Source organism: Lycium barbarum, chromosome 7, assembly GCF_019175385.1.
Source record: "Lycium barbarum isolate Lr01 chromosome 7, ASM1917538v2, whole genome shotgun sequence".
Classification (NCBI taxonomy): Eukaryota; Viridiplantae; Streptophyta; class Magnoliopsida; order Solanales; family Solanaceae; genus Lycium; species Lycium barbarum.
Window position 1 is genome coordinate 12,194,298 of NC_083343.1, and position 12,466 is coordinate 12,206,763.

General features: G+C 34.1%; 1 protein-coding gene across 1 annotated transcript; it reads right to left on the reverse strand.

Annotated features, from left to right (window-relative positions):
- Nucleotides 1-11,112: 11,112 nt before the first annotated feature.
- On the reverse strand, nucleotides 11,113-12,159 carry LOC132603139 (protein TIC 20-I, chloroplastic-like). Its single transcript, XM_060316057.1, has one exon. The coding sequence runs from the start codon at nucleotides 12,066-12,068 to the stop codon at nucleotides 11,253-11,255; it is 816 nt and encodes a 271-aa protein (XP_060172040.1). The 5' UTR covers nucleotides 12,069-12,159; the 3' UTR covers nucleotides 11,113-11,252.
- Between the last annotated feature and the right edge of the window lie 307 nt (nucleotides 12,160-12,466).

The window sequence follows — 12,466 nt, forward strand, 5'->3', positions numbered from 1 at the left end:
TTAAATTTTTCGCCCAGAATTTTGTGTATGAAATATGTATATCTCGCTCAAGACTTAAAAATTTTGCTCAAATTTTTGTATTTGAAAATTATACTATGAAATATGTGTATCTTGCTCAAACATTAGAATTCTCACATTTTTCGTGTATGAAAACTGTATAAAAATGATATGAAATATGTATATACTCTGTATAAATTTTGTATAAAGTTCATATTAGGTTTTTGGAAATTTAACACAACAACATTTTATGCAATTTTCATACAAATTTAATACAATTTTGTATCTCGCTTCGAAATTCGGATGAAATTTAATACAACTACAATTACATTGTATACAACTTTCATACAGTATTAATACCTTTCTAAATAGTCCAAAATCAGAATAGAAGTTTTTGTTTCTTCCGAATTTCTAGAGGGGCAATTAACTCAACTGTCTTGATTTTTCGTTTCCATACCCTAGCTTTAAAAATATTAGAGAACATTTGGGTTAGTTCTGGGACTCTATACTAAAAATCGAGTAGTCATTGGTTGAAGGATCAAACGAGAACAATATAAAGTTGCTAGTGCACGTTGTAACATATCCTTCTCCTCTATAGAAATTTAGCAGTCATCTTCTCAAAAGGCAAAAGAACTAATGATCCATATATCACACTTGATTATTGGTCGAAGGATTTCATAATTGGGGCGGGGCTTTCCGGAAAGCACGGATGAAACAAAGCATCGGCGAGCTATTTTTTTTCCAGATCTGAGCTGATTGTGATAGAGAAGGGGAAGGAAAGGGTCGGTTGTTTTTTTTACAGATCTGGGCAGATTAGAGAAGGGGAAGGGAAGGATGGGCTTTTAATTTTTTCAAATCCGTTATGTTTTGTAATTAAGTTGGTATGTTTTGTAAATAAGGAAAAATTTGTAATATAGAGTCTTAACTAGTATTATTAGGTCATTTTCCCATTTTTATTTACACCAAATCAAATAATGTATTTAACATTAATAGTTAAAAATGAAATCAAAACACATAGTACTTAACCATGGTTAGGTGATAGACGTGGGTGAAAAATATTATTTTCTCTTTATTGCTTTTATATTAACATGATGTGCGAGTAAGTTTCTACTAGATAATCATTTTTTTGCGCGTATTGTCCTTCTTTTGGGGGGGTCTTTAATTTTTGTCCCTCAAATTGGAGGTCTTTAATTTTTGCCCTTCGCCTGTTTTGGATTCGAACCCCCAACAAAGTAAAAAAAAAAATTCTAAGGTAGAGGTTTAAATTCGCAATGAAGAATTTTGCCTTCAAATTCTACCGAGGCAGAAGTTTACCTGACATTGGGTTGAACTTGTAGGATGCAGTGGTTTCAGAGTTGAGGCGCATGAATGATGATGTGTTGGAAAATCAAAAGAGCAGGATAGTTTTCTTAAAGACTCAGAGCCTTTCCAGAAGCAATATGCTGCGGTGCTAATTCAGTCAAATGAAGTCAATGAGCAGGTATGGTTATCCTCGTAGTTTAATTTACTAAGATGCACAAAGTTTGCTATAGCATTCATTTGCTTTGGCAGGTTTGTAAAATTCTGATTTTGCCTTAAGGTAGAGTTGAAACTCTGCCCGAATCGTACAAAATTCTGCCTTGCAAATCCAAACTCTGCCCTCTGAATTTTTTTTAAAATTTTTGACTGAGCGGGGGTTCGAACCCTAAACCAACTAGTTCTAACGAAGGGCAAAAATTAAAGACCACCCTGAAATAAGGGCATTCCTGCGAATTGCCCTTGTAATCATTCCAACTTTACTTTCCACTTTTGGAATATAGCAAGATTAAGTGAAAAAATAGTCTTTTTTTTTTTACTCCAATCTTTCAATAGTTTAGCTAACCTTAAGTTACAAACGCCTGATATGACATATAAACTCATCCAATTGCCCATTGTAACCCTTTGATAATTAAAAAAAAAATCCAAAATAATAAACGAGGAGGAAAAGAAAGGTAAAAATATAACCGCACCGAGTACTTATATCAAATAAATAGATCCATGAATTGTGTTTGCATATAGATTTTTAATACTTAATTATAAATAATTATTCATAGTTTCACTTCATAAATTTACTTAACCACAATAATTGAACTGTCGGATACAAACACCCAATGCGAATAAATATTTACCAACAGAAACTGAAAGATAGACCCATCCCACGTGTGATGGTACAAAGAATGGGACCAAATACATAAATAATTTTTTGTCGTCCAAATACATAAATAATTTTTTGTCGAACTTCAGTAGAAACATCTTATCATTCCCATCTAAGATTTTCCTTTGTTAAATCAAAGGAGCAGTGTACCACGCTGACACCATTCACATTGTTCATATGTATGAACTCCATCGCTCAATTATATGTCCTTTTTATTAATCGTTTTTTTTCCCACTTGTTCAGAAACATCAATCTTATTTTCATTTACCCTTTATCGTGACTTAAACTTAATTTTAATCTATAGATTAGTATAAATCACGGGCGGAGCCACATATGGCTAAGGGGGTTTATCCCAACTCCTCCGGTGAAAAATTACACTATTTGTACATTGTTAAAATTATTTTTTATGCATTAGATAATATATGTTGAACCCCTTTTGGGCTTCTTCGTGCGTTTACTTCTTCATATTTTAAATCCCTTATCGCAAAATCTGACTCCGTCACTGGTATAAATAGTACAAGCGGTAGCAACATATTACTAAAGTAAATCTCACTCGCCGTCCATTTTTGCTCATTTGATTTAACATTATATTATGGGATTATGGGCCCGTTTGATTTAGCTTAAAAAAAATAGTTTATAAGCTGAAAACAGCTTATTAGCCACAAAAAAAAAATTAGCCTATCCCAACTTATTTTTTTGTGCTTATTTTAAGCACAAAATGGCTTATTTTTTTGGGCTTATTTTAAGCACAAAATGGCTTATAAGCTGGTCAGTCAAACACTCAAAAAAGCTCAAAACAGCTTATAAGCCAAGCCAAACGGGCTCTATAGCTTCTTCTTTTTTTTTTTTTTTCTGTTCAAAGTAATTTCTTTAATTTACACTCATGTAATATATTCTTTGAAGTTCTACCAAAAAAAAAAAAAAAGTTCTTTGAGGTGAATGGTAACTGATAGTAGATTTTTTTTTTTTCCAATGGTTCACTATCTTGAAAATTCTCTCATTTTCCGTCTCGCTCCTTTTTATCCAATGTTGAAATTAAAAATATGAGTTGATGAAGTTAGTGTAGATTATCACATAAATTTATCAATTAACCATCTTAAATATGTCTGATCTAATATATTTTTTCTCCATCAAATATAAAACTAAAAAGTTGCAAACAATTTAATAACCCAAGGTAAATTTCCTGGCCGAATTATCTACATATCTCTTCATATCATTGTTAAATCACTTTAGGGAGAATATTTTTGAAAGAAAAAGGAAAAGGTTCAAAAGTGCATTTTAGTTTGCCAAAAGGTCTAACTTTGGTATTATATGTCTTACTAGTTACAGCAGGCTCGGGCTTAACTCACACTATGAAAAAGAAATTATTAAATAAATATAACGTACGTGTCACATTTTTCTACTGCATAACTAATTTAATGCATTTGCAGGTTAATGATATCTTATTGATAAGTTTTATAATTATTAAACTTTCTTCAACACACAATTAGATGGTTTTTAACGAAAATTTTATTTATGAGGATAAAATTTAAGTTGAAAAATGAGCAAATCTCAAATGGACACAAGTGATTCGATATGCTATGCTAAGATGATAAAGTATGATAATTATAACTTGCAAAGATCACAAATTGAGAAATACTTTCGTATTTTTGTGAATTTGCAAGCGTGTGATTTTATTTAGAGATAAAAATCGATTTGTTTTGATATTTATTTAATTTTCACTCATTATTTTGTGTCAAGGGTTTATGCTAGTTAAATTTTGAACCTTAGCTTTAGGAGAAATTCAAGAAATAACCTACATTTTTTAAAATGAACCTCAAGAATAAAAAAAAAAATTCTTCATATACTTTATACTTAAAAGGATTAATTTTTGTTAACCAAAGAAGAGGTTTTAAAGATAACCTAGTCTTGACTGATAATATTGTCTTCATTTCAACACCATATGGCATCACATAAGAAATTTTACTTTCTGTATTTTTAATAAATAATGGATATTTCAAAGGCGACGTAAAAAACATAATTTTTTTATTCACTTAATATTAAATTCTTGTAGTTTTAACTAAAAAGATAATTTAACTAAATTATATATATATATATATATATATATATATATATATATATATATATATATATATATATATATATATATATATATATATATATATATATATATATTCTTTCACTACATTAATCTCTCTCCGTATTTTATCATAGTAAGGGTAAAGGCAAAAAAATAATTAATTATTTCTTGATTTTATAAAATAACAAAAAATTTAGATAAAATAGACCAAAAAATTATGTAATTTTTAAAACTATACTTGAAAATCATTTTAGTACAAATCTTGTTAAACACATAATAAAATATAAATATAAAGTAAAAGAAATGCCTATACGTAAGTAAAAGAACTTTAAGAAATTCTCAAATTTCATAATGCGAATATAAAGTAAAAGAAATGTCTACATGTAAAACTTTATAACAAACGAACCAACAAGAGTGAAAAAAAAAGAAGGAGAATAATAAGCAACAAATGAAAAAGGAAAAAAATGAGAGAGCAACAAGAAGCAAGAATATCTAGCGAAGAAATGATTATTTGTAGGTTAATAGATAAGATCAATAGAGGAAAGTAAAAGGAGAAATAATATAGGAGTTCGGCTGGTTTTGAAATGTAGACCATAAGAATAAAAGGTAAATTTAAATTCAAAAAATAAGATTAGGACCTAAAAGTAATTAATGGAAAAATTTGATATTAAATTGAAACTTTTGCGAGGACTACAAAAGCCCTTGTATCGTTCCATATATATAGTAGTAAAGTGTGGGTCAACCTTGCACTCGATGTTAAGTGCACACATTTGGAGTCCGCAACTTAAATAACCCAAAAAGTGACAAAAGGTATCAAAATATCCCGGTAAAAAAAGAGTTACCAAATTGCCTTTTGCGCACTAAATTAGTGCGCAATACCTCTTTAATATTCGTCCCCACCATCTTCCCCACCCCGACTGTCCCCTACCATTGTTAAAGAAAAAACGACGAACCTTTGAAAAACAGTGGTCCCCACCTTTTAAAAACATCATTTTCGTGTTATTTTTTAACCCAAAAGTCAATATTCTTGGTGTATTCAAGGAAAGGAACAAGTTTCAAAGCTTTGATTTCAAAATAAAGCAGCATAAAACTCGATTTCAAAAACTAAAAACCACCTTCAATCTAGGTATTTCACTACGCATTTTGTATTACATTATTAAATACAGAGTATATTATTATTCTAAGCATGATTGTTGTGTAATAGTTGCGTATTACGAAAAAAAAAATATTACGCACTTTTTTTGTGCGCAAATGGCCAGTCCACTGCCCTTTTTAATTTTTTTTTTATTAATTAATTGTTAATTGTTTGTTAGGTAATTATTTAATTGTTAATTTTTTTATTAATTAATTCTTAATTGTTTGTTAACTAATTTTTTATTTTTTGATTATTTATTTAGTATTTCTTAATTGTCAGATTAGCTAATTGTTTATTTGTTAATTATTTATTAATTAGTTATTAAATATTTGTTAATAGTTTCATTAATTAATTATTTATTTGTTAATTATTTGTTAACTATTTATTAATTATTTGCCAATTGTTTGCTAGCTAATTGTTAAGGTTTGAACATCCTTAGTTTAGGTTTGAACGTCCTTAGTTAAACCTTAACATCCTTAAGATAATATTTGTTAGTTAAATGTATTTAATCCTTAGGTTAGGTTTGAACATCCTTAGTTTAAGATTTAAAATAGCATTTATTAATATTAGTTATCTAATTGTAGTGAGTATAATAATTAATTAACAATTAGAAATTAGAAATTTTAGATAGTTAATATAATTTCCCGTTAAAGTCTTAGTTAGTTAGTATAATTGAACATTCTTAGTTAAACCTTAATATCCTTAAGATTATATTTCTTAGTTAATTATATTTAATCCTTAGGTTAGGTTTGAACATCCTTAGTTTAAGATTTAAAATAGCATTAATATAATATTAGTTAGATAGTTAGTATAATAATTAATTAACAATTATTAATTCACTAATTTAGATAGTGAATATAATTTTCCGTTAAAGTCTTAGTTAGTTAGTATAATTGAACATCCTTGGCTTAGGTCTGAACATCCTTAGTTTAGGTTTGAACATCCTTAGTTAACCCTTTATATCCCTAAGATTATATCTGTTAGTTAATTATATTTAATTCTTAGGTTAGGTCTGAACATCCTTAGTTTAAAATTTAAAATAGCATTAATATTATATTAGTTAGTTAATTGTAGTTAGTATAATAATTAATTAACAATTATTAATTCGCAAATTTAGATAATTAATATTATTTCCCGTTAAATTCTTAGTTAGTTAGTATAATTGAACATCCTTAGTTAAACCTTAATATCCTTAGTATAGTTTTCGATAAAAGATTACATAATTAATATTACATGTTAATGATTAATTAAAAATGCGTAAAACAGATACGACACCTCCATGGATCCCGTCCCACTTCATCCGGGGCCCTTCGAGCCAGAGGTACTTCATCTACAGCAGCAGCATAGGTCCCAGCTAGTATGAGATTTAGATGTAAATCCCACCCGCTTGGTCCGTCCCAGATTTATGGAATAAGCATGGGATATTTTATCAGCTCGGCCCCCACATCCTCGCATCTTAGATATATTATATCAGGGCGGTATCTACCATTGCGTCGCTGTTGGTCACGTACAGCATGATAGGGCTCTTGTGACGGCCATGATTAAGCGATGGCGACCGGAGACCCATACATTTCATCTCCGCACTGGTGAGGACACCATCACCCTTTAGGACGTGGAGGTAATTTACAGTCTCCATGTAGATGGGGGGCGCTTTGTATATTGAGGAGCCTCAGCAGATGTCGTCGTATCGGTAGGAGCTGACTAGGCGGCTGTCGATGCATTCCCTCTTCACTCACTTGCGCCTTGTAGACATGGAGTATCTGATTACAGAGGACACACCTCATGTGGATGTTGACTGACGTGCTCATCTGTACCTTCTCGTCATATTCGGGGGCAAACTGTTCCCGAACACATAGGGTTCCCATATGACCTTGAGGTATTTGTTGTTTCTGGAGCATCTGAGCGAGTTGAGATGTTACAGTTAGGGCGCTGTTGTTCTGTCTTTCATGTATCGAGGATTCTATCGATCGTCTATGGGTGCGAGGACCGATGTCGCTGCATTTTGCCCGCTCCTTCAGGTACTATATTTAAGTGTGTAATTTTATTCTAAATATAGCTTTTTGAAATGAACATCCTTATAAAATATATTTTTTAATGACCCTTTCATATATGGGTGTGGACTAGGATGGGACTTTTTCAGCCTATAGCTACTAACCCTCCGCTCGACTATATTGTTGAGGTGATGTCATACGCGCGGAGATGGACAAGAGGCGTTATCCGAGATGTGGATACGCACCACAGTATTCTCCCGTTCAGGGATCAGCAAGATCGTATGACGTTGGACACGGTGAGTTTTTTTTATTTAACATTAGTATGCTATTTTTTTTTTACTATTTTAGTCTTTTATTGTTAACTAATTCAATTCTTTTTACAGGCTTTTACATGGACGTCGTATGATCAGATTTTGAATCAGCTACCGGCGTTTTGTAAGGCTGGAGAGCCCTCGTGGAGGTCGCGGTGTCCGTTGATACATTTGGATATCGTTGAGGATCACGTGCTCGACAGCGTCTTACGACAGTTCGGCCATATACAGAATTTACCTGAGCAGGCTACTTGGGAGCACGACCATTATACACGGGACGAGCGTGTGGCAGTCACTGATGCATGGCGGGCCTTTATGCAGCTCCAGCTCCACCGTTGGGATCAGAAGGTAGGGACGCTAACGGTGGTCTTACATGCGACTCCGGTCCAGAGGCATATGCAGTTGTACTCGTGGATTACTCGCAGCTTGATTGGCAACCCCGCAAGGCCTCGTGCAGATGGTCGAGGAAATTCAGCACCCGCTAGACAGTATGAGGCGTTGATAAGTTTTATTAGTCTTAAACTTAATTAATCATTTTATGTATTACGTTACAAATTTATTCAATTATTTGCAAACAAATGTAGCTACGGACCGTACAGAGGATGCGATGGGAGAGCTTGGACCATATGGATGCCCCCGAGACAGCGGGATGTGCAGCGCGGATAGTTCAGCTAGCCGAGGGTGGTATGCTACAAGCCGAGGAGCTCGGACGTCTCGACTATCCTGTTCCAGAGGTCCCGCATCAAGCAGCGGGTGGTCTTGGTCATGCCAGAGAGGCTGGTGATCGAGAGGGTAGGGGCAGAGGGGCTGGTGGCCGAGGTGGTAGGGCCAGAGGGCCCGTTCACAGAGGGGGTGGGGCCAGAGGAGGTCGTGGTCTAGTAGATAAGCCTGACGACCATACACCAATTCCAGCTCCAGCCTGCCGCCGTCGACTTCTTACCGGCCGTCGACTTCCGAGCATCCGTCGACACATGTATATACGCTGAATTTATTTTTAGATCACATGTTCTGGCCATCGCCTGCACAGCCGCCAGTTCGTCATCCACAGGGTGAGCGGCCAGCTCGTGATCTACAGGGTGGCACGAAACTGGACTTCGATTACTTATTCGAGAAGTTCGACATGTCTCCGGCTCCGAGGCCCGCTCAGGCGACTGCTTAGGAGCCATCTCAGGAGTCCTCACACCAGCCATGTCAAGAGTCCGTCGACACACAGGTTTGATTTTTTTCAATAAAATAATGTATTCTATTAATTGTTTGTATGTTATTTTATGTTTAGTTTAGCATAAAACTAAACTAAATTGTTTATATGTTATTTCAGGTTCATTCTTCTACGCCTGTGGACCCGTCTCCGGCTCCGGCACGATCTACATCTCCGGCTCCGGGGCCCACTCAGGAGACCGCTGAGGAGCCAGCTCATGAGCCCTCTAGCCAGCCATCTCAGGAGCCTATCGACACACATGTTTGATTTTTTACAATAAAATAATGTATTTATTAATTGTTTATATGTAATACCTTGTTTAGTTTAACATAAATCTAAACTAAATTGTTTATATGTTATTTCAGATTCATTTTTCTGCGCCTGTGGACCCGTCTCCTGTTGAGATTGAGTCATCTCCTGAAGCTCACATTTTGGGACCTAGAGGGATAGAGATTGTGTATTTGTAAATAAAACGTACATTTTATGTTAATATTATATATTTTTTTAGTATTATTTTCTTAATGATAATTAGTTATCTTAGTTTTTATTGTCGTTTAATAATAACTTGTACAACGTCCTAAATTAATCAAAACCCTATAAAATAAAACACTTAAACCTAAAGATAACAAGTTTCCAAACAAACAAAACTTACTTCGGGGCACTTTACAACCCCTAAAACGACGATCCAAACGTATAGGTATACTTGATGCGTTGAGCCTACATTATTGTTCGCAGAAAAAGATATCAGGTTCTATATATAATATTGATATTCCGGTGTTTTTAAACATAACTAATCTTTAGTCAAAATAGGGAAAAAAAACGTGAATTTCAAAATTATTTTTTGAATAAAGGGCTGGCAGTTTTATTAAAGAGGTAATGCGCACTAATTTAGTGTGCAAAAGGCATTTTGGTAACTTTTTTTTAGTGGGATATTTTGGTACCTTTCGTCACTTTTTGGATTATTTAAGTTGCGGACTTCACACATTTGCCCTATTTTCCAACTCATCTAATGAAATCATTTAAAAATCATAAATTAAAAAAAAAAATGAAAATGTCTAACGTTGCCCTTATGGTTTGCTAAATGGTTAATTATATTCTGCACTCCGTTTAATAATCTGGGCTAGATATTGCCCTTTTTCCCTAACGACTCTATTTTGAACAACCTTAATTTATGCTAATTAAAATCACAAAAACTGAATTAGCAATTAATTAAAAAAAAATCATTTCCCAAACTTGAGGTGGGGTTTCACATTTTAAAATGGAGTTGACAGACTGAAGAGGGAGGATGAAAAATGGTTATTTTGGAAACTGCTTTTCCTTTGCAGCAGAAACTGATTTTGTTTTAATTGTTTTGCCAGCAAATCAATTTGTGAAAGCATGTTGTAAAATTGTGGTCCTTTTGTATACTCAGCTAGGGCTGTTCACGGTTTGGTTAAAATCAAAACCAAACCGAAAAAAAAAAACCGACATTTGCTTTGGTTTGGTTTGATTTAGTTTTAAATTTTAAAAACCGATAATATTTGGTTTGGTTATGGTTCTATTAAAAAATAACTGAACCAAACCGATAAATTATATACATAAATTTTATAATTATTTATATGTATAATATTAGTTTTTCATAAATAATTTTAAATATTTTATACCTTTAATCATTTATTTGATTTTTGGTCTACTTATTTCACATGATTATTTAAGGCCCGTGTTTTTAATAATATGTCCAAGCTCATGTCTTTAAGTCTTGTAACATTTTTAAGTGTTAAGTGTAAACCTACTAACAGAAGCTCACGTCAGATTCTAATGTCTTTAACTTAAATTTTTAACCTTTCTTTGTCAGCCATTTGATTTTAGGTTGTTTTTTTTTTTTTTCGAATTTATACCTTTCTTTTTTCTTGTCTGAATGGGTCCTAAACTTCTAATATTTTTCATATGAAAAGGATAGAGGTTGTAGATTTGGAGATTCCTATAAAAGATACTTCAGTAACATCAGCATTTGCTGCAACTCAAGCACATGGTAATGCCCTAATACTTCCTCCGTGGGTAATCCTCCTAACAAGCAGAAAAGAACAACTCCTTGTAGTCGAGACCTAGCCTTGGGGATAATGATAGAAAAACATCTAAAGTTTGGGATCATTACACAAAGTTTTTTTAATAAAATGGGAGAATTGAGGGCAAAATGCAAGTACTGCCCCAAAGTTTTTTTTTTTTTTTTTTTTTTTTTTTTTGGAGAGGAAAGAACAGCACTAGTATAAATTGACAAGAGGCAGTGACCATTGAAAGTTTAAAATTCAGTTACACCCAGCCTCAATGTTCCATCAAAAAGGCATAAGAAACATGATTCATCCTAGTACTCCCTATATGTTGGCTTCATTAATCATAAGGTATTTGAATATAAGCTGCATCACATACAAATGGAATGTCAGCATACATCCCAGCAAGTGCGCATCTCATGGACTCTAAAACTGTGAACCGATAGGCAAATGCGACAGCGGTCCAAAAATGCATGCCCACCTTGCCCCAGTATACCGCAAGTGGCATCCAACGGCTTATAGTCCCAATAACCTGCAGGGCAATCTCAAGTAGCATCCCCATCACCACATGAAACCTAAAGAAATGAGGCCATTCCTTTCTCCTCACTACGCCAAGATAAGCAACAAAGAAGTATGCCATTAAAAACCAGCTCGGTAATCTCCCAATAGCTCCCAGGAAAGGGTATGTCAGAAACTCAAAATCTTCCAAGAAAGGGTGGAGATGATATGCTGTCTCAGCATACATCCAAGTCTCGTGAAGAGGCATCAAGTAAGGGAGGCATGCTAAAGATCTCCACCACCACCTTGGCTTTTTGGTCATCGGAGGGAATCTGTAACTATAGGGGACATCCTTCGATGCTCTAGGGGCAAAGGACAATTGGCTTCGCCTTGGTAACCAGGGCATAGCATTTGGAAGACCACCATATTCACCACGTAAAAGAAGTGATGATGCAGAAGAAAGATCAAGGAAGCTGAATCCATTAGAGCAGGATTTTGAATACCGATGAGGTGCCGGTGAACGTCTAGCACATGCGACTATAACCTTGGAAGGCAGCAGCGGGATGTGTGACGATGCAGATGCATAGGATTTCAAGCTGCATGCTTTGTAAGGATTACAAATACCCCCAGAACTCAATAAGCATCCATTTAGGATCATATTCAATCCCTTCGAGAAGATCTAATTGAAAGGCATAGAGAATGTAACAGCGTTAGGTAGAAGTGCAGAGTGTGAGTGAGTAGAGGAGTTCTTTCTTTGGATCATTACACAAAGTTTTTTTATTTCATATATTTTAATTTTAATTTTAGGTAGTCTTTATATTTAATTAATATGTATGTTTGTATTTTGTAACAACAACTAAAAGCTCATATGCTCTACTTTATTTCCAGGTACAACAACTCCCCACCCCACCCCACCCCCACCCCACCCCCATCCCACCCCCCTCCTTCCTGGCAGCGAACCACCGCCGGCGGGTATACTTTTCCGGCCAGGCCCTCTTCTTTTTCTCTCCTTCTCTCTTCTCTTCTCTTCTCTTTTTCTTTCTTTTCTTTGTTTTT

Coding starts and splice junctions, on each gene's coding strand:
- LOC132603139 (XM_060316057.1), bottom strand. CDS start 12,068: ATGATCCTAAATGGATGCTTATTGAGTTCTGGGGGTATTTGTAATCCT.